The 20,422-nt window shown below is 58.2% G+C and overlaps 1 protein-coding gene and 1 long non-coding RNA gene across 2 annotated transcripts; one reads left to right on the top strand and one right to left on the bottom strand.

Moving 5' to 3' along the window:
• Positions 1 to 2,207: 2,207 nt before the first annotated feature.
• On the bottom strand, positions 2,208 to 4,243 carry LOC102027022. Its single transcript, XM_013518239.1, has 2 exons — positions 3,270 to 4,243; positions 2,208 to 2,636 (listed from the first exon to the last, which is right to left on the bottom strand). Exons 1-2 carry the CDS (start codon positions 3,645 to 3,647, stop codon positions 2,208 to 2,210), a joined length of 807 nt encoding a protein of 268 aa, XP_013373693.1. The 5' UTR covers positions 3,648 to 4,243.
• A 7,651-nt stretch (positions 4,244 to 11,894) lies between these two features.
• On the top strand, positions 11,895 to 12,779 carry LOC106149441. Its single transcript, XR_001235635.1, has 2 exons — positions 11,895 to 12,372; positions 12,628 to 12,779. It is a non-coding gene; the product is annotated as an uncharacterized LOC106149441 (long non-coding RNA).
• The last annotated feature ends 7,643 nt before the right edge of the window (positions 12,780 to 20,422 follow it).

The following is a 20,422-nucleotide window of genomic DNA, read 5'->3' as shown; positions in this document are numbered from 1 at the left end:
TGTAAAAAGGGATTGATAAAGATACACAGGCAGGAATGGTGGGGATGAAGTTAACCAGAATTTTTATTCTAAAGAGGCTCATGGAATGGCTAGTCTTGAGGAGGCTGTCTTGAAAATAGTAGAGCAGCACGATTTCTTGTGTGGAGCCACTGAGAATTGAACCCAGGGCCTTTGCACGGAGCTACATCCCCACAGCCTTTGTATTTTTATTCTGAGACACAGACTTGCTCAGTCACTAAGCTGTCCGGGCTGAACTTGATCTTGCAACCCTCCTGCCTTGGCCTCCCAGGATGCTGGGACCATAAATGTATACCCGCTACACTCAGTTATGGCACCGCTCTGTGCTTGTTTGTTTGTTTGTGTGTTTGGGTGGCTTGGGGAGCTAATGACAGACATTATTCGGGGCTGAAAGCAATGCCCCAATTTCCCCACGACTGGGCCCCAGGTCTCAGGAGTTAATAGCCCCAGGCACTGGGCATAGTGCCCGCACAGAGCAAGGAAATGGCTGGAGAGGGCATTCCAGGTGGGAGGACAGGCGTGGAGACGGGAATGTTTGAGGCGTGTTAGGGGAAGAGACAGGAGACCAGCCTGGCTGGTGGGGAGGGCTGAGCACACAGGCTGGAAAGACAGGTTGAGGCCCGGGATGAGACCTTGATTGGCGAACAGAGGAGGGTGGGCCTCAGCCGGGAGGCAGTAGGGAGCCATTGTGCATTCTGGAGCAAGACAGGCAGGCTGTGGAAATGGCTTTTGTTTGTGGTTTGGTTTTAAGACATTCAGAAGGGCTAAAGGATAATAAAAAGAGCTTCAGTGCAACCATTACTGAGGTTAAGAGAGAAAACTCCTCAATATAGGTGACCCCTGCTTCCTCTCTGCCCCGGCCCTTCGAGGTTGCTAGATCAGGCGTTTGTGATTCCCCTGCATGTCTTTATCCTTCTACTGTTTGCTTGGTGGACATTTACATTGCACACAGAAAAATGCACAAATTGTAGGTGTGCAAGCTAGCGGTGCTGGGATCACCACCGGGTCAGGACGGGATGTTTCCAGCCCCCACAGCTTCCCGGCGCAGGTAACACTCTTTGTACTGCTTGAGGTTTTGTCTCAGGTTTGTGCCTCTCTCCGATGCTCCGTGTGTTCTGTGGGTGGATGGAGAGAGCTGCGCCTCGTCGCCCTCCTGTTGTGGAGATGTGGGTGGAGTCCAGCTCCCTCTACTCTGGACAGCACTGCTGCGGACACTTGTGTGCTTGGCTTCCAGGGGACGCCGGCGGCTCTGCCTCTGGGGTGCCCGGGAGTGGGGTTGCTCCGTGGGGATGCAGTTTCCTTGTGCAGTGATGGTGGTTGGGCCACATCTTTCTATTTCTAGACACACACACACACACACACGCTCGCGCACACACGCGCACACACGCGCACACACACGTGTGCCACTGGGAGTTTGGGGTGCTGCTTTGGTTGTAGGCCTGTATGCACATATGGCATCACTCGGACATCTGTCCCTGCAGTTTGCCTCTTCTATCCACTGCTCCTTCCCCAGGCGGCCCCAGTGGCCAGGTGACTCAGCGCATGTGTCTCTTCTCCCTGTAGCCTCTGTCATGTGAGCAGGCCACCCCGGCTCTGTCCCCAAGCCCCCACAGGTGGGCGTTCTCTCCCCGTCTTATGCTGGGCAAGGCTACCAGGGCAGTGGGGGGCTCCGGGGTCTGTTGGAACAGGCGATGAGGATAAGGGTCAGGCGGTGCAGATGGACTTGGACGTTTGGGAACCTGGCTGTCGTGAGGGAGGAAGGAAGCAAGGTTGGGACTCAGGGCCAGAGGCTGGGTTGGATCCCTGCTCCTAGCTCTTGGCTGTGTCACCTTGGCCATGTGACTTTGCTACTCAGGGCCTCAGTTCCCTCTGTAATTTGGGGACATGTCCTAAGTGTGGTGGCACATGCCTGTAATCCCAGCACTTTGGAGGCTGAAGCAGGAGGATTGCCTTGAGTTCAAGGCCAGCCTGTATTATATAGCGAGACCCTGTTTCAAAAAAAAAAGAAATAAAAAGAACTCTAAAGTTGGGGACATTCACCCTGCCTGGCACAGGGGTCGTGAGGGCTGAGCAAGCAGAGACATCCGGGGCACTCTGGCAGTGTTGGGACCCGTTCACCAGCTGGTGGGATCGGCAAGTTGCCTCCCCGCACCTCAGTTTCCCCATTTGTGAAGTGGAGCTCCTGCCTCTCAGCGCTTCCGTGACGATGAGATGAGGTTCTGACCACACAGCCCTCCGTTGACGCCAGCGTCTGGGAGCCGACCGGCAGGGTCACTCGCTGCTGGCTGAAGGTGGGGGGCCGGAGGGCAGGGCTTGGACTCGGCCACCGGCGGAACCAGGGATCGGCAGGCAGCTCTGGCTCTCACCACACAGGGCTCTCCCGCAGCCAGGTGGGTGACGCTAGGCGAGCTCCACCCCCTCGTTGTTTTCTCCTGGAACTCTGGAACTCTGGGACTCGCTGCAGCGCCCACCTGGCCAGGTGACTCCCCGCAGGGCTCTCGATCCCGTGGGGGGGCTCTGAGTCGCTGGGGGGCCCTGTGAGGGGGCGACATTTTCCTAGTGATGTTGTAGCTGACGCAATCTGTGTCCTCCCAGAGATGGGGCCTTTGGGCTGAGGCCTGGGGGAAGGAGGGCATCGGTGAGAGGGTGGGAGAGAGGAGAGGGTCCTGCTGAGCCCCCAGGGCAGGTTTCAGCCTCAGGCGCACTCGGGCAACTCCAGGGAGCCTGGCAGCCCAGCTCCCCAGCCGGCCTCTGCGGCCCAGGTGCTGTGTGGCCTGGCTGCCTCAGCGCCCTCTCTGTGCTCCCCTCTCGTTCCCTCGTGAGAGGCTCAGGGTGGCCGCTCTCCCCGTGTGCTGGGCTCCCGGCCCCCGCGGACCCCCTGCCTGGCCCCTGCCCTCGTGGAGGCTGCGGCCGGGCCCTGGGCCAGGGCTGCGCACCTTGACAACCCGCCCACACAGGGCACAAAGGCCCATTGTTCGGGCCCACGTTGGCGGGGAAGCGGGCGGGGAGCAGCCGCCTTTCACCCAACCGGCTTGTGGTCGGCGGGGACTGAGGAGCGATTCACAGAGGCCCCCGCCCCCTCCCCGGGCACCTGGCCAGGCCACCTCCCAGGCGGGCACCCTCGCCAAGCTGGGCCAGCTCCTGCCCTGAGCTGGGCCTCAGTTTCCCCAGCTGGGAAAAGGGCATGGAGTAGCTCTGAGGGCGAGAGCAGAGCTTGTGGCTGGGCCTGGCCCCCAGGTCCCCGCACAGACCTGCTGCCCTGCCGGCTGTCCGCGAAGGTCCCACGTCAGGGTCTGAGGCCCTGCTGGTGGTCGTGGGCGATCTGGTCTCCTCAGCAGCTTTCGGGCCTCCGCCAGGGAGCCTGGTGAGGAGGCATTCCTCTGACTCTTCTTTCTCTCACAAGTACCCCGGGTGCCACGGACACAGGGGCGGCCACAGGGCTCCCAGGGTCCTGTGCAGCTGGATGCGAAGCTCCTTGTCAAAGCTGAGGACTGGAGGTGACGGTTTGAAACCCAGCACACTGTCTGAGCCTGGGGCGGCGGGCCAAGGCCTAGAGTTTGTGCCTGCGGAGCCCACCCAGTGGTGCTGGCCGCCAGTCCGGGCATGGGGACCCGGCACTTGGGACACATGAAGGGAACAGGAAGACCTCCGCCCTTGGGGAGCTGGAGGCCTGGCAGGGACTGGACTCTTTCTGAGCTGCAGGGTGATCTTCCTGGGCCTCCGACTGGCCCTGAGGGTGACCAGAGGCACCGCGCCTCTCTCTAAGGCTCCGAGCTGGGGACCTCACACCCGGCTGGGCACCAGCCCACATGACCATAATTCGTGATTTGGCTGAGGCCTGTCTCTGCCACGGCTGATGTGGGCGCTCTACCCAGACGAGCTCAGAGCATCTTCAGAAGTGGTCTGTGAGTCAGGTGGGGCATACGGCTGCTGCGCTGTATAGGGAGAAATGGAGGCCCAGGCTCAGTGAATGGCAGACGCAGGGTTGAACCTGGACTTTCTGGCCCCAGAGCCTTCACCTCCCACGGTGCCCTCTGCTGAGGGGATCGCAGAGAGCATCTGCCTGCCACAGAGGCCCTGCTGGGGGTTTGTGGCTCGGAAGGGCGCGGGCGGGTTGGTGGCCTGCCAGCTGCCACCTGGGTTGGCCTCTCTGCGTGGCCCTGAGTCACAGCCCTGTGTCCTGGGAAGCTGGTTGTGCCCCGGGCACCCATGGGGCCTGAGTCACAGCAGAGCACACCCTGCCACTCTGCCCACCTTCTGCCTGGGCCCCAGGAGGGCAGGGCCGCAGAGCAGGTCCGTAGTAGTAGCTTGAATAGAAGCCTGCTTCTGGGCCCAAGAGAGAGGCACCTGTGTGCCGCCCCAGTGCCCTTCCCAGCTGCCCCAGGAGGAACTGACCATGTGCTAAAGCGCTGAGCTCCCTGTCACTAGGAGCATTCAAGGCAGGCTAGCCTGTCAGGGGAGGGTGCTGCATAGTGTTCTTGCATGGTAAGGGGTCTGGTGCTCGGGCCGGTGACTTCCAACGTCCTAACCCTTTTGTTCATATCTTATTTTTGAATAGTTCTTGGGAGTGAGTGCTACGGAACCTGAAAGTAGCCAAGAGGACACAGTAAAAAGCAGGTCCCCACCTCTGCCTGTGCCCCACCCTCGGGCCCCGGCCCCCAGGCAGCCCCTGAGCTCCTTTATGAACACACAAACAAACAAGGGCCCGGTCCCGGCCTCCCTGTCCCGCTCCTCGCCCTTTTCTCCCCACGCACAGACGGCAGGAGGTGTGCTCCCCACCCTTCTGCTTGGCCTCTCACTTGCCGATTGCTCTCAAGGCTGTTCCAGGTTGGCCGGTCCTTCTGACCTTGCACTCGCGTCACCCCCCATAATTTATCACTCATTTGACTAAAAGGATTCTCAGCTCAGAAGGCTACATTTGGGGATCTGCACTGTCCTTCACCTTTAGTGGCAGCCTGAGAATATTTTCAAAATTTGGCTGGAGACTCTAAGTTGTTTCCACATCTGTGTGATTGGACCTAGCTCACTTAACTCTAGTGGGCCCAGACTCTGGGAGGAGATGGCCATACGTGGTGTCAGGGAGCCCAGAGGAGGTGACTTTTGTATGTGTATAAGTAGGGGTCAGTGAGAGCTTCTCAGAGCAGGGACTATTTGTGTAGGTCCTTAAGGGACACATAGGAGTTCATATGAGATGAAATATGGAGGTGAGCCTGTCAGACAGAGTGAAGAACTTGCAATGTAAAACCACCTGATAGATACAGAAAGGGGTATCAGCATCCATTTACTGCACACCTCCCATGGGTCAGGCACTGTGCTAAGTGCTTTACAAGTTCCTGCTGTGTCTGGGACAAAATTCAGACAATTTTGAGTCACTCAGCTGGGTATGGTAGTGCACAGCTGTAATCCCAGCACTTGGGAGGCTGAGACAGGAGGATCACAAGTTTGAGGCCAGCCTGGGCTACATAAGTGAGTGTAAGGCCATCCTGAATGATATAGCAAGACCCTGTCTCAAAAAAAAAATTTTTTTTTAAGTCACTATCATGCTGTCCCACTTTACAGATAGGTACACCAAGGAGCAGAAAGGTACAGCAGCTCACACACAGTCACACAGCTACAAGGGTTGCAGCATGGTTTGGACTGTGGAATATTCAGAGATCCCCAGGATGAAAGGGAGCTGGGAGGTCTCAGGTACGAGACTACAGCCTTTCACCCTCCTGGCCCAGGCCTGGGCCCCTGGGATGGCCTGGGCGCCCTGCAAGCCTCTGACCCGAGCTGGGCACTGGGGCAACCTCAGGCCTCATGGGCTGTGGTGAGCACGCGGGGTGCTTCAGGTGCCCTGACTTCCGGGGCGGAGCCATGGATGTCGAGAGGGCTTTGGTTGTGGTCGGGGTGGGTCTGCCCCTCTGGGCTCTGCCCCTTGCGGTCTCAAGGCTCTGTGCCGGTGTGGCTCTCTCTGCCCGGTGCTTTTGCCCAGCCTGCTGGGTTGTTGGCCCCGGACCGTTCGCCATGTGCCTCTGCTGGGCCTGGGCCTTTTCCAACCCACTGGCTCCTGCGGGTGGCAATTCCTCGCTGCACTTTGCAGAGGAGGAAACGGAGGTCCGGGGGGTACTGACTTATTCAAGGTCACACAGAAAGTCCAGTGCAGAGCGGGGACATGAGTCCAGAGCCCAAGTTTGACCCAACTGCTCCACGCTCCTGCCCATTCAAGAAGTTCTCCGGCCACCTGCCTCTTGGCAGATTCTCTGTCTGTCTCTGTCTCTGTCCGTCTGCCTGTCTCTCTCTCTCCAGGAAAAGAGCGACCGGTCCCTTGCCTGGCGGCCTGACTGCTGTGGCAGGACCTGGGGACGAGCGGGTGGCCCGTGCTTCTCCCCAGCTGCATCCAGACGCAGGCCTCGTGGAGGCAGGAGGGCAGTAGTGGGTTCAGATGTCAGGCCTGCGGGCTGCTCTCGCTCTGTGGGGAGACTGGTCGAGCAGGTCTGGGGCAGGGACAGGGAGGAGGGAATTGTTAATGATTTCGAAGCTCCGGCCCCCTGCAGGCCCTAAGCTGTGCCGCCTGCATCTCCGAGGTGTGGGCTGGGGGTGCTGATCCTGGGACCCTGCCCAGGGTGGGGACAGCCCTGGGGAACCAACTGGGTGGGTGTGGGAGGTGGGCGCACAGTCGCCCCTCGCCCCCCTGTCCTCTATCCCACCGCCTCTGGGAAGGATCTCACTGGCAGCTGGGCTTCATCCTCATGATGACGCGATGTGGCTCGCACTGCATATCTCCAGCTGACAGCTGGGGAAACGGAGGCACAGAGGGCTTAGATTTGAGTATGTCTGGGTTGCTCCTCCTTGCTGTCCTGCCCTGGTGTCCCACCCTGTTGGGGGTGGAGGGATTCTTGCCCTCCCTGGCAGTGTACATCCCTGGAGAATGGGGTTGCTCTGGAGCATCTCTGAACCTCACTTTCCCCATCTGTAGAATGGGTACTAGAGCTCCTTCCTTGAGGCCAGAGGCAGCTGGCCAGGGGAACAGGGGAGCAGGTGAAGAGTTTGCCATCCCTGGTTGTCTCCAACTCCCTGTTGGAGCTGTCCTGGGGACCGGTCCTGCCCACCCTGTCTCCTCTTCCTCCCCAGCCCTTCCTGTCTCTGCCTCTTGCCCAGCACCCACTGGCAGGTCTGGCCAGCAGCCGTGAGCCGGGATGCTGTGCGAGGGTCTCTTGGAGCTGTCCCCTGATCCCTTCACACTTTCTGGAACTTGGCCTGGATGGTGTGCCCCTGAGCATGGCCTTTGGGATAGATAGTGGGGCTTCTGGGGGCCCCAAGCCTATCCCAGAGCCCGGACTAGCTGCCTCCTGTGGCCCAGGCACGCCTGCATCTCGTGCCAAGGAGCCAGGAGCAGCGCGTCTGTGGGACTCCGGGTGCCCTCTTCCTTGCCTGCCCGATGGGCGATAAGACCAGCCTGGGAGGAGGAGGCGGCCGTAATTACAGGCCTCTGTGTGGCGGGCAGGCGAGTCATGGGGTGGGGGTGACTCAGTCGATTGCTCCATGGCAGGCGGGGGTGGGGGCCGCCCGTCTGCCCCTCGCCCTGCAGGCCCACGGTGGGCACGCGCATCCCTGCCCGGCTGGCGGGTGTCACCCTGGGCCTCGTGCCCCAGCCTCTGTGCCACTTGACGCCTTTGGGGCTTGGCATTGGTTGGATCGGCTGGGTTTTCCCCTTTCCCAGTCCTGGGCACTGGCTTCTGGGAATCAGGAGTCAGAGGCACCACGGGAGGATCTCCATGCCCGGGCCAAGGGAGAAACACAGATCTGGGGCTGGCGCGTTCACTGAGCCCTGGCAGAGCGCCAGGAACCCGAGTATCCAGAGACGGAACTCAGACCCACGCGGACACGCGGGGCCAGCAGAGGATGGTTTTTAGAACCAAATATTTTCAGGCTCAAGGATTTGGGGATTAGTGGATCTGCAGAATTACAGATTTATAAGCTCACAGAACTGGTTACAATTGGTCTAGAGAATTCATACCCCTGCTGAGTCAGAGACTGAAGAAAGGATCTCAACAGCTGAGAAACTTAGGAGTAAATTTCCTTGGTGTCTTCAACTGGCTCCTACCTGGATCAGGAAAAAAAACAAAAAAAAAAAAGACAGGAAAAGAAAAGTATTTCAACTCACCCTTCTTGTTCTTGCTGGAGAGAAAGCACACAGGGTAGAAGGCTAACTGGAGGATGAGGTGTTCATTGTACTATTCTGTTGATTTACTATGAGTTTAAGATTTACCAGGCTAAAATGTTGGGGAAAAGTAAAAGACAACACGACATGTGGGTTTCAACTGCCAGCATTTAAACTGATGCTGCGTGGGGCTCTATCTGCTGTCCTTCCGAGAACGTGCATCCCTAACTCTTTCTATTCTCTCATTGCATGTTTTGTTTACCCACCGACATGTTCACGAGACAGGAAACCATTCCCGGGCATTGGTTGGATCGGCTGGGTTTTCACGCGCCGACTCCCATCGTAACTCACTGAATTCTCGAAAGAACTCAGAGGATGGCCGCTGTTACGATGTTCGTTTCACAGATAAGGCAACTGAGGCACAGAGGGGTGAGGCAATTGTTCACACGGTGCTCGCTGTGTCATCAAGCCTCTGCTGCACGCCAGCTATTGTGCTGGGCTCCGGGGACACAGCAGCGAGCAGCGCGGGCCTCGTCCCTGCCCCGGGGGAGCTTGGCAGGGGAGGTGAACAGTAAACAGAGGCCCAAGCTTGAGCTGAGTTGCGCGAGGAAGCTGAACCGCTGTCGGGATGTAGACAGGGCCCAGGTGGGGCCAGCAGGAAGGGTCCCCCGGGAGAGGTGGCATTCGGGCTCGGAGGTGACAGCTGAGCCGGACTTGAGGGATGTGCTTGTTGTTGCCCAGACTGCGCCCTCTGCCCGAGTGCCCTCCCCCTGCAGCTCTGTGCCAGGCTCCCACCCACGGTCCAGCCTGGCAGGGCAGCATCTGCTCTGGAGGCGAGCAGGGGCCGGGGCTTCCCCAGCCTCGGGGGACCCGTCCTCCTCCTGTCTGCTCCTTCCTCGCCATTCCCAGAGCAAACTTTGAACACGGAAAGTGTCCACTTGAGTCAGCTGTGCTGTTGTTTGCCAGGCAAGGTGCTGGGGTCTTACCAACCCAGAGTGGGAAGCACAGTTACCCACTGCGAATGCGATAGAGGCCCAGAGAGGGTGAGAGACTTTCCTAAGGACACACAGCTGGCAAGTGTTCAAGGAGGGATCCACACTCAGGGATACAGGCTGTCTTTGGGTTCTTGTTTTGCCTGTCTGTCTTCCTGCCCACCAGGGGCCTCCTGGACAGGCACGGGTACCAGCGTCGGCGCTGTGCTGCAGTGCAGGCCGGTGTTGGCCTGGGCTGCCTGCAGAAGGCTTGGGGAGGGAGTAGGGGTGAGGGCAGGGGCCGGAAGGCACCCAAGGAAGGGGGACGTGCACCTGAATCCCTGGGCTCCCGCCCTCGTCCCCGCCGCATCGGCACTGGTTCCCACCTGGCTCACCTGGAGGCCAGGGATGGGGGCTGCCGGCTCCTGTTCCCAGGATACACGAGTCTGAGGCCACCGAGCAGTTGGGGAAACTGAGTCTGACTGAAGGGTGCTTGCCTGGGCTGAGGGGTCTGCGTCCCCCACCTCGCACCTGTCCAGACTCTTTGCTCCCCGTACCAGTTCCGGGTCCCAGGGGCACAGGGCCAGGCTGCCCGCAGGCTCGGTTCCCGTGCCAGCCCCAGGTGCTCCACCAGGCGGTGGGCCAGGGAGGTGCCCAGGGGACGGGGGTGCATGTGTGCGCATCGGGGCAGACTTGCCATCCACCCCGTGTCTCCCTGAGGCTCCTAGTGGGTGGGAGGAGCTCGAACACAGGACCCCGGCCTGGGTTAAGGCCAGCTCTGCCCATGGAGGCTGTGAGGCCTGGAGCCTTGGTCTTCTCACGTGCAAAATGGAGACCAGGGATGGAACAGCAGTGTAGCTCAGCACAGAGTAGGTGCTCAATAAATGCAAACAGGAGCCGCTGACGGGGTCTCTGGATTCCAGCATCCTCCATTCATTCACTCGTTCACTGAACCAGCCTTTAGGGAGATGCTACTAGCTGTCAGGCCCCGGCAGGGTGCTGAGATCGCATCACAGAAGAGCGGAGTGGGCCGTCCGGTGGGGTGCTGGTCCCGGGAGCAGATCCCGGTGCAGGCTGCGAAGGGAGGCTCGGTGAGAATCGAGCAGGGATGTGTCCATGGGCAGCCAGGGAGCTTCCCCAGGGCAGCTGCAACCTAAGAAATGGGTGTTGCAGGTGGAGGGATCCCCAGAGGCAAGGGCCCTGTGGCAGCAACAGCCCGTGCAAAGGACAGCGGGGCGGCCTCTGGCTGGAAGATAGGAGGGGAAGAGACTGGGGTGGAGGGAGGGGGTGGGTGATGTGGGACTTCGGGGCTGGGGTGAGGAATTAGGGTTTCATTCCAAGGGTAATTATTATAAACAAAGACCAAAGGTAGGAGCAACTACAATACACAGAGTGCAAACGCGTCGTGATTCACGTCCAGCACAGATCCAGGCACACTGGAGCACGAGCCCGGGCAGCAGCACCTGCCCTCACCTCCCGGCAGCTTGCTTCTCGCAGAAGGTGGTGGTCGCTTCGCCCGCTGTTAGGGGTCGGCTCGGTGGTGATAGTTTCGGATGCGTGCTTGTTAACTGCAAATGCAGCCGTGGCTCCGGGCTCTGAGCAGCCCTGATTTCAACAGCGCGGTGTCAGTTGGGGAACTCTCAAGAAATCGGCCCGTCCCACCCCTGACTCCAGATGAGGAACCTGAGGTCCAGACGAGGGGAAGTGAGTGGGTAAAGGTGACACTATGAGTCAGGCACACGAAGGACTTGAACCCAGGTCCCCTGACTCCTAACCCAGACTTTCTGAGAAATGGGTGTCTTGCCCTGGGCCTCCCTTTTCCTCCTTTGTCCCAGACTGTGTGCGCTGGCCATGGGCCAGGAAGTGGCATGAGTGGGGCCCTGAGGTCTGAGGTCTGCTCCCTACTCCGCCTCTGGGTTGTCACCACTGTGGCAGGTTAAGCGTCCCCTGCCCCTGTGGAGGTGGCACCTGCGTGGGGACTTGGGGCAGCTTCTAGATAGGATCCCTGAGCAGGAACCTAGCATGAGGCAATGGAGTCAGAAAACATGAGGGAAAGAAAGAACCTGAACTGAGATTTAGCCATGGCTGGGCGTGGTGGTGCACGCCTGTAATCCCAGCACTCGGGAGGCTGAGGCAGGAGGATCGTTGCAAGTTTGAGACCAGCCTGAGGCTACAAAGTGAACTCAAGGCCAGCCTGAACTGCATAGACAGACCCTGTCTTAAAAAAGACAGAAACAACAAAAAAAAAGAGATTTAGCCATGGTTCCTGAGGATGTAGGCCGACAGCGACAGTGCCAGGGATGAACGGAGCAGTGGGCTTCTATGACCAGATTAATGAGGGACCCCTGGGGCAGGAGGCTGGGTTCTGGGGCTCCAGACTCAATCCTGCCACATGAGGTGCTTCAGGACGGGCCCCACTGTCAGCAGAGAGGTAACTCCACTCTGGCCCGTAGACCCCAGGTCAGAGGTCTCAGGAGGACTGGCAGAGCTGCAGAGATGCTCAAGTCGGAAATGTGCCAGCCGGTTTGGAGAAAGCTGAGCCCTGAGCTATGAGGGTGCGTGAGACAGAAGCTGGTCTGGAGGAGCAGACTTTATCCTTTTAGCACAGTTTTAGGGGCCAGGAGTGGTGTGCGGTGGTGCACACACGGATTCCAGCCCTCTGGGAATCACAGGTTCGCGCCCCGCCTGGGCAACTTAGCAAGAACCTGTCTCAAAATAAGAGAGAAAAGGGCTGGAGGTGTAGCTCAGTGCAAAGGCTCTGGGTTCAATCCCTGGTACCACAAAACCCAACCAAACCGAACCAAACCACCAGCTAGAGTTACAGAAAAATTGAAAAGATGAATCCTTATACCTTCTTTCCCCCCACCAATATTTTACATTGATCAGCTACATCTGTGACAATCGCTGAACCAGTACTGATGCGGTAACCAAAGCCACAGTTTATTCAGATTTCTTTGTTTCAGCCTATTTCCCTTTTCTGTCCCAGGGGCCCGTCCAGGAGGCACCCTCCAATGATCTGTCACGACATTTCACGCTCCTCTTGTCCCTGGCAGTGTTTCCAACTTCCCTTGTTCGCGATGACCTTGACAGTCCCGAGGAGCCTGGTCAGGAGCTGCACTCTGTGTGGGGCTTGGTGTGAGGAGCTCAGCGGTAAAGTGCCACTATCCTCACGGCTCATCCAGGGGACGTGCTGTCAGTTGGAGTGTGGTCGTGGATGCTGACCCAGGGCACCTGGTCAAGGTGAAGTTTGTCACCTGTCTGCTCTGCAAAGTCCCCCTTTTTTGTTTTGCTTTTGTTTTTTGTTTTTTGTTTTTTGTTTGTTTTTTTTTTTTTGAGGCAGGGTCTCACTATGTAGTGCAGGCTGGTCTTGAATTTGTGTATGTAGCCCAGGCTGGCCTTGAATGCACAGCAATCCTCCTGCCTCAGCCTTCTCAGTGCTAGGATTACAGGCATGCGCCACCACACTTGGTTAAGTCCCCCTTTGGTCTTCTACAGATGCTGTGCTTGGAAAGAAGTCACTGCGGCTGCACTCACCTTGGGATCCGTCCACTCCTGTCCTCCGCTGAGGGTGGGGTCCCTCCCTGAACTATTTGGAATTCTTCTGTTCTTCCCTATCCATCTATCCATCCATCCACCCACCCACACATCCATCCATCCATCCATCCATCCATCCATCCATCCATCCATCCCTCTATCTGTATCAGCAGGGGCTTATAGCATTTTTTATACTTTAGGTTACAATCCAATACCATTGTCTAACTTTATTTTGATTTTATGGTGCTGAAGATGGAACCCTGGGCCTTGCACACTCTGAGTAAGTGCTCTCCCCCGGGTTCTGCTCCCAGCCCCAGTGCTACTTATGAAATTTTGTTGTTCAAGTATTTCCTGCTTTGGCCATAGGGTGCTCTCCCAGTCGGCCCAGCCCCTCAGAGAGACCCTATCGCTGTGGTTGGCTTTGAGGCCGGCCTTACTTTCCAGCACAGCGAGAGGCTACAGGTAGATGCTGTGGATTTCTTGCTATGGTGCTGGGACCAGCCAGCTGTCCCAGGGGCCTGGGTCCTTTCATGGGGGACAGTAGTAGACATCAAGATCCGAGGGCCAAGTGTGCACATTGCTACTGGGCTGGCATTTATTTTAGGCCTTTTCAGCTGACAGAGCAAAGAAATGTATGTGCTCAGCTGAGTCCGTGCGGCCTCTTACCTAGCAGTGTTTCCACAGGCTACCCAGCCTTATCTATATGCAACTTAAACATGCGCTCGCTCCTGCTGGTGTCTTCAGAGTCTCCTGTGCTTTGCACTGTGACTTGAAATGGTGCCGTGTCGCTTAGCTGACAACCTTAACTGTCATGACCGCTTCTCAGCGCTTATGATGTGCTGCCTGCTTTCTGAGAGCTTGCTAGCCAGCGACTGCGTTAGGCCCCGGGGTGGCCCTACACAGTGGCACTCTCTGCCCCGTGCCCTGGCCTGGGTCTTCACTAGGGAGGTGGGGAGACAGGATCCAGACCCAGCTCGGCCACATCCCATGAAATAGAATTTGCACACAGTCAAAGGAGACAACAGCGGCCGTATGCTTGACTGCTTGGTAGAACACTATATTTCAAGGCCATTCAGCTCAAGCATTGGGATTTCCCTTGAGGCCAGTGCTTTTATGTTTTGACTTTCAGCTGTGTTCTGCTTGAGACTGCGCTGTCTCCAGCCGCGAGCCCAGGAAGGCACTAGGCCTGTGGCTGTCAGCACCGGGCGGGCCACCGGCCGTGGTGGTGACCTCCTCGGCTCCTCCCTCCGGTCGGTGCTGAGGTGGGTGGGAAGTTCACAGCGACCCAGGGACTGCAGGGAAAATGTCTCAGGAGGCTCAGCTCCCGGAGAGCCCTGGGAGGAGAGGAAGCGGGGAGGAGGGCGGGCGCCCAGAGCACCTGCCCCAGGGGCTGCTGGTGGGAATCTCTTTGGACCCGCTGGGCCTCTCCTGCTTGCGCTGGCCCGCCAGTTCCCACAGCGTGGCCCAAGGCGGATGTGACCCAAGGCCCTTCTTGGTGTTCTTCACCCAAGGCCTCTCCCCCAGCAGGCGCCAGGGCCAGCCTCTCCCACCTCCTCCAGGGAGCCTCTGTCTACCCCCTATGATGTCTCGCTCCCCGAAACCCCAAGCTTAGACCGAGGGTTGCAAACGTGCTCCTTTGCTCGGCAGTTTCCTAAGATTTTCGTTTGCTTGCTGACACTGACTAGCAAGAAATTTCACGTCAAAACTTGAACACCAGCTTCTCTTCTGAGTGTTGGGAGGCTGACAGCCCTGGGCCCAGGTCACCTCCTGCCCACTCAATGTGGCGCCTGTTGCACCCAGTAGGTGCTTGGCAGACCAGGCCCAGTTCTCCCCTCCCTGACCATGGGGCCGAGGGGAAAGGCTGCCCTTGCTCAGCCTCAGTTTCCTCATCTGGGAAATCGGCTTAAAATAAAGCCATCTTCCTGGTGCCATTGGCAGGATCAAAGGAGCTCATCTTTGGGGCGGGCGTTAGGAAAGGACAGGCACTTGGGAGCTCAGAGCAGCGGTGTTTCCTTTTCTTGCTTCTCTGCTCCGCTTTCTTCGCTGTTGTACCTGCTGTTTGCTGGTGGCCCTGGCCCTCCCCACACCTCTGTCCCTCTGTCGGCCTGTGCCTCCAGCCCTGCCACAGACACCTCCTGCGTACAGGGCACAGGAGAGACAGCTGCTGCTCACCGGGGCTCCTCTCCCGGAGGAGCCGCGTTTGAATCCAACTTGTGCACCGGCCGTGCGCCAGGAACGTCCAGCAGGGGACACAGCAGGCAAACGCCCTGCAGCCACAGGGCCGACGTGCCACTGGTGGCGGGAAGGCAGTGACTCATATAATGCCGGGCAGCATTAAGTGCGGTGAGGAAGCCATGGGCGTGGGTGACAGAGGGACTGCTGCTCAGTCAGGAGGCCTCTGGAGAGCAGGCAGGAGGGAGCCGTGTGGACAGCTGTCTGGGGCAAGAACACCATGAATAGGAAACAGCAAGTGCAAAGGCCCTGGGGTAGCCAGGGCCTGGAGTGTTTGGGGACAGCGAGTAGGCCTGCGTGATCTGAGACGAGCGAGTTATGTATTTCTGTAAAGCTAGAAGTCCTCTCCTCCCTCCCCTTCTCTCTCTCTCTCTTTTTTTTTAAACAATGAGTCTCTTGGTTTTGTAACCCAAACACATAATGACAATGCAAAAAAGTAGAAATAATGTCTGGAAGCCCTTGCCATCGTGTTGGCACCCAGGAACGGCGGGTGATCGCTTATCGCCATCTCCGCCTCTGGGCTCTGTGGAATGAGTCGCTCGCGTTTGGTGTTTCCTAAAGAGGCGATGGCCTTGTCCTCGTGGCAGAGCTTCTCCCCGCAGTGCATTCTGGGAGTTTGGGGACGGTGAATGTGGTTCTGCCACGGAGGGGCACCCTTTCTCCCTCCTCACCCTTCTCCTCTCTCCTTTTCCATCTGCTGGCCTTCGAGGGAAGGAGCAGCCAGCTCAGGCAGTCTGGCTGCAGGTCCCTGAGGACATGGGCGTCCTCAGAGAGGGGGCCAGGAGCCGGGGTTGGCCATCAGAAGACGCGTGTGTGGGCTTCTGCGAAGGAGCGGCAGCTTCAGATGCGGTGCCTTGGCCCCACTTCCCCCAGCTGCTGCCTGGCCCTGGGCTTCGCCTCCTCCCACCTCTGCTTCTGCCCACCCATTCCTCACCTGCCCCTAGGGATCCACCTTGTCCCTTCCCTGCTCAGAGAGCTCCCAGGCGTCCCCCCTGCTCAGAGGCCTGCATGGTGCTCCCCACCCCCAGCTCACGGCTCTCCAGCCTCTGTGCTCCCAAGGGCTCTGGCTGGGCCTTAGCCTAGCTATGCCACTCCTGCCCGCCAGGCTTGCTGCCCCCTTTTAGGATCTGGGGGCCCCCGGTCCCTCAAGTGTCGGCCCCAGGAGCAGGGGCCAGGTCTGTGGTCACCACTGGGTCTCAGGGTCCTGGAACGTGTTGGCGTGCGGTATGCAGTAGGCACTCAATTTGTGCTTGGTGAGTCAGACCCCGGGGCGTGTGAAGGGATCCTGGAACTGCAGGCATGGAGGACTGAGACCGGGAGGGGCCCAGCCCGGCCTGCCCCAGGTGGCTCTGTGCAGGTTCCTGCCCTTGTCTCTGGTTCCTTTTTCTCTGTGTTGAGGTCTCTCCCCCGCCTTCTCCCCTTCTTGCCCCTCTCTTTTTCCGTTTCTCTCAGTCTTGTCTTTTTCTCTTTCTTGTCCCTGTCCCCTGCTTGTCTCCTCTCTCTTTCCAGGGCTGATCCTTTCTCTGCTTTCCATGCCTGGCTTCTCACCGCTCCAAAGAGAGTAACAATTTCCGGCCCTGGGGGTGGGCCCCAGAGCGTCACGCCTGCCAGGCCAGTGTTCTACCACCCAGCTGCGCCTCCAGCCCCCGTACCTCCTCTACGTTTTGTTTTTTTAATTATATTTTTCTGGGAGTGGTTACCGGGAATTAAACTCAGGACCTCACGCTTGCCAGGCAGGAACTGCACCGCTGAGCTAAACCCCTGGCCCTGCTCCTCTCCTTCTCTGCCTTATTAGTTTATTGCACGTGGTGAGACGGAGAAGTCTACGGTGGAGGTGGGGGGGGCCTCGCCAACAAATCCTGCTCAGGGTGGGGTGGGTGGGTGTGTCCCCTGGCTGGGGACGGTGCTGCCTGCCTGAGCAAGGCACACAGTGGGTCCTTCTGTGCAGCCAGGACTCCTTTCATAGATGTGAGCTTCTGCTGCTGCCTCCGGGGCCTCCGCAGGCGCTGCTCCCTCTGCCTAGGACGCCCTTTCTCCCATCCTTAGCCAACTTCAGCTCCTACTTACCTTCCTCCCACCTGGGATCAGACATCCCGGCCTCCCGCCCTCCTGGGGGCTGTCCCTGGTGACCCTGGCCCTGCTGGCCGTTCCCCCTGTTAACCACTTCCCATCCGGCCGCAGTTGTAATTGCCCTGTTCTCCCTCAGCCCACAGGACCCCTGCCCTGTCCTCTGAGTCTGGGGCTCCGTGAGGGAAGTTAGGCGCAGGCCTGTGAGTCAGCAGAGTTGCTTCCCCCGCCGGCCTTTCTGGGGCTTCCTCCAAGGCCGACTGGGGTGCCTACACGGCGAGGAGGTGGGCAAGTCCTCTTTCTGTGCCCCAACCCAGACACCGGCCGCTGACGCCACCCAGCCTCTTCCTCTAGCCAACCCCTGCCTGAGTGGCCACCGACAAGCTGCCCTGGCCTCTGTCACAGCCCATCTGACTCCAGCCCGCCTCGCCCTGGCCCCACGGCTCCCTCTCGCTCTCCGAATAAAGCCCAGCCGCCTCTTTGCCTTCTGCCCTGGCCGCAGCCAGCTCCACAGAGCTCCCTGCCTCTGGGTCTTTGCGCTTGCTGTTCCTCCGCTCCGAACGCTGTTCCTCAGATGATGAAGCTGCTGCCTCTCCTCAGGCCTTTGCTCTTCCCGGCAGCGCCCCCCTGGCTGCCTCACGGGGAGCTCCCGCCTGCCGCTCCGTCGCTCCCTGCACCCTGTGGCTGGGAACAGGCCATACAGCCTATGATTCATCTTGTTTCTCAGCTGTCGCCCTCACGGGAGGTCAGGGCCCGCGTGGGTCTTGTTTACTGCTGTGTTCTCAGCAAGCACAGAGCCCGGGCCTGGCTCTGGTTCAGGCATTTCTTGACTTCCTCCTCTTGGGCCTTTATTTTTTCATCTGAAAAATGGGGAAAAGCATTCGGTTTGGATAAAGGACTAATAAAATCTTGTTTGCAAAGTGTGCCTATGTGTGCCCGGGGGAGGGAACGCTGGAAAGAACCTGGATACAAACTCCTGACGTCATTTTGGGGAAATGGATGACTCCATTCTGTTCCAGCCACAGCGTGGAATATTACACAGCAACTAAAAAAAGGGTTCAGTGGTGCGCACTTGTAACCTCAGCACAATGGGAGGCTGAGGCAGGGCAGTCGAACATTTGAGCCAAGCCTGGGTAAACTTAGTGACTTAGTGAGACCGTGTCTCAAAATAAAAAATAAAGGTCTAGGGGTAAACTGTAGCTCAGTACACAGGCCTCAGTACAGGAGCAAAGAGCGGCTGCAGGCTGTGGTCCTAAGACAGTGATGATAGTGTGAGTGACAATCCCCAGGGCACGAAAAAGAAAACAAAAACAAAACACAATAAAAAACCAAAACCAAAAGCACAAAAAAGAAGGAAAAAAAAAGAAGAAGCTGCACAGTTCTCTCCACTAATGATTCTTTTTTGTTTGCTTGTTTAAAAGTACTTGGTTGTAGGAGGGTTTTTCCTTTAGCAGGTCTTTATTTATTTGGTCTTTTGGGACAGGGTCTTGCTCTGTAGTTAAGGCTGGCCTTGAACTTTGTAGCCCAGGCTGGCCCTGAATTCTCAGCAATCCCCCTGCCTCAGCCTCCTGAGTGTTGGGATTACAGGTGTGTACCACCCCTCCCCCGGCTTTAGCAATTATTTTTAATTGAAAAAAATTAAAGAAAATTACCATGTGTATAGTGTTCTAGCTTGTTTTTAAGAAGGAGGAGGAATACATATTTGTATGTTTCATGCTTTTAAATGGGGTAAAATTCATGCGCTTTAAATTAACCTTTAAGGAATTAACCATTTAAGCAAACAACTCCATGGCATCAATTCATTCACAATGTTATGCAACCATCACCCCTTCCCAGTTCCAAACACTGTCCTCCCCCCAGAGAATCCCTGCTCCCCCCACAGTCACCCTTCGCCCTGTCTCCCCCCGCCCCTGGCAGCCGTGTCTCTGCTTCTCTCTGCCGGGTCACCGGGGTGGACACCTCACACAAGGGATGTAGACATCGTACGACCTCGCACGTCTGGCTCTTTGCATTAGCAGCACGCTTGGAGGATCTCCGCACGTAGCATGTCAGCGAGGCTCCGCTCCTGGGCACGAGCAGAGCTCCTCGGTGAGGCCGCCCCACGCCGGCTGCACCCTCTGGAGGACACCTGGGTGGCTTCACCTCTCAGCCGCCGTGAACAGCGGCGTCCCTGCCGTTCAGGCCCAGCGTGCGTTTTGTTGGGGGTTGCTGAGGGGAAACACAAGACACAGAACAGGGCGCATGTGATAGGATCTGGATTTTGTAAAAGATACAGCCGATGAAGAGGTCCTTTGTGCCGGCGGACACAGTTGTATGGGATTTTCATGCTCTTAGGTAGCGACGTAAGGACTTGTCCCAGCTGTCAGCCCAAGCAGGACTAAACATGCACGCCCTGTGATTCTGAGGGGAGCAGGCGACGAGCCACAGAGCTCGTCACAGGCCTCAGTAGATGTCCAACCAGCGAACAAACAGAGGACGAGATAACCAGGAGGGGCTGGACAGGGCCCTGGTCAGAGGAGAGGCTGAGGTTTGGAAGCGAGGAGAGAATTCCCAGGATTGGTGTTCAGCAAAGAGGTCCCCCCATTCCCACCTCCATACGGGGGACTGGTGGGGCCAAATTTCCTCCGAGTTGTGCAGTATCAGGCTTGGACCTGCAGGGAGGAGCAGGCTCCTTCTGCCCCAGGGGGCTCAGTGCTCCTGGTACCCCACCTGCACGACCCCATCCCCACCCAGCTCCGTGCGTCCCATTTTTGAGGGAGCGGTGCTGAACAAGGAAGATGGGGAAGGGGCCCTGATGGCACGGGAAGCCAGGAGAGAAGGAGTGGGTGCCTGTGGCCCAAGGCTGGGCCCCTGCCCTCCCTGCTTGTGGAGCTTTCTCTCTCTTTTCGGTCTTGTTCTTTCTTCAGGAAAACTTTCAGCCACACAGACCCTCACCAGAGAAGGTGTGATGTGCCCCCGAGTCCCGCTGCCTGCCCATGTCAGCGTCTTACCCTGCTTATTGCAGATCTCAGCGGTGCCTCAGGGCCTTGGGGGAGTGTACGGACAGCATCCTGTGCAGAGATGTAAGCAGGGGTCAGGAAGCCACCGAGGCATGGCGCCACGCCAGGGCTGGCCCTCGTGGGAGCCAGTGTGTAGAGCACAGGAGGTAGAGGCCACGTAACGCACCATGCAGGAGCTGAGACCCGAGGAGAGACTGTTCCAGGAAGGGGACTCGGAAGGGTCCCCTCTCCTCCTGCCTGCCCCTCTCGGGAGCGGGTGGCGGCCTCTGCACGGATGCGAGGTGGGAGGAAGCGGCTGGAGTGAGCAGGAGAGCACCCGGCAGGGCCTAGCTGAGCCCAGCTGCTTTCCCCGCGGTGGCAGTGATTTGTGGCCTCCCGCATAGGGATGAACAGTCCTGGGTGCTGCTCTGTTTTCAGCCCTGGCCTCTTAGTCAGGGCCACTCGGGCTCAGCCTGTCT

The sequence above is a fragment of the Chinchilla lanigera genome, unplaced genomic scaffold (assembly GCF_000276665.1).
Source record: "Chinchilla lanigera isolate Chin_1 unplaced genomic scaffold, ChiLan1.0 scaffold00044, whole genome shotgun sequence".
Classification (NCBI taxonomy): Eukaryota; Metazoa; Chordata; class Mammalia; order Rodentia; family Chinchillidae; genus Chinchilla; species Chinchilla lanigera.
This window is presented reverse-complemented; position numbering and strand designations above follow the sequence as displayed.

Excerpts from the sequence above, each read along its gene's own strand:
- LOC102027022 (XM_013518239.1), bottom strand. The coding sequence starts at position 3,647 with ATGTGTCCCAAGTGCCGGGTCCCCATGCCCGGACTGGCGGCCAGCACC. Across the intron at positions 2,637-3,269 it reads GACAGCCGGCAGGGCAGCAG|GCCTCAGCCCAAAGGCCCCA; the intron begins GTCTGTGCGGGG and ends TCCTTCCCCCAG.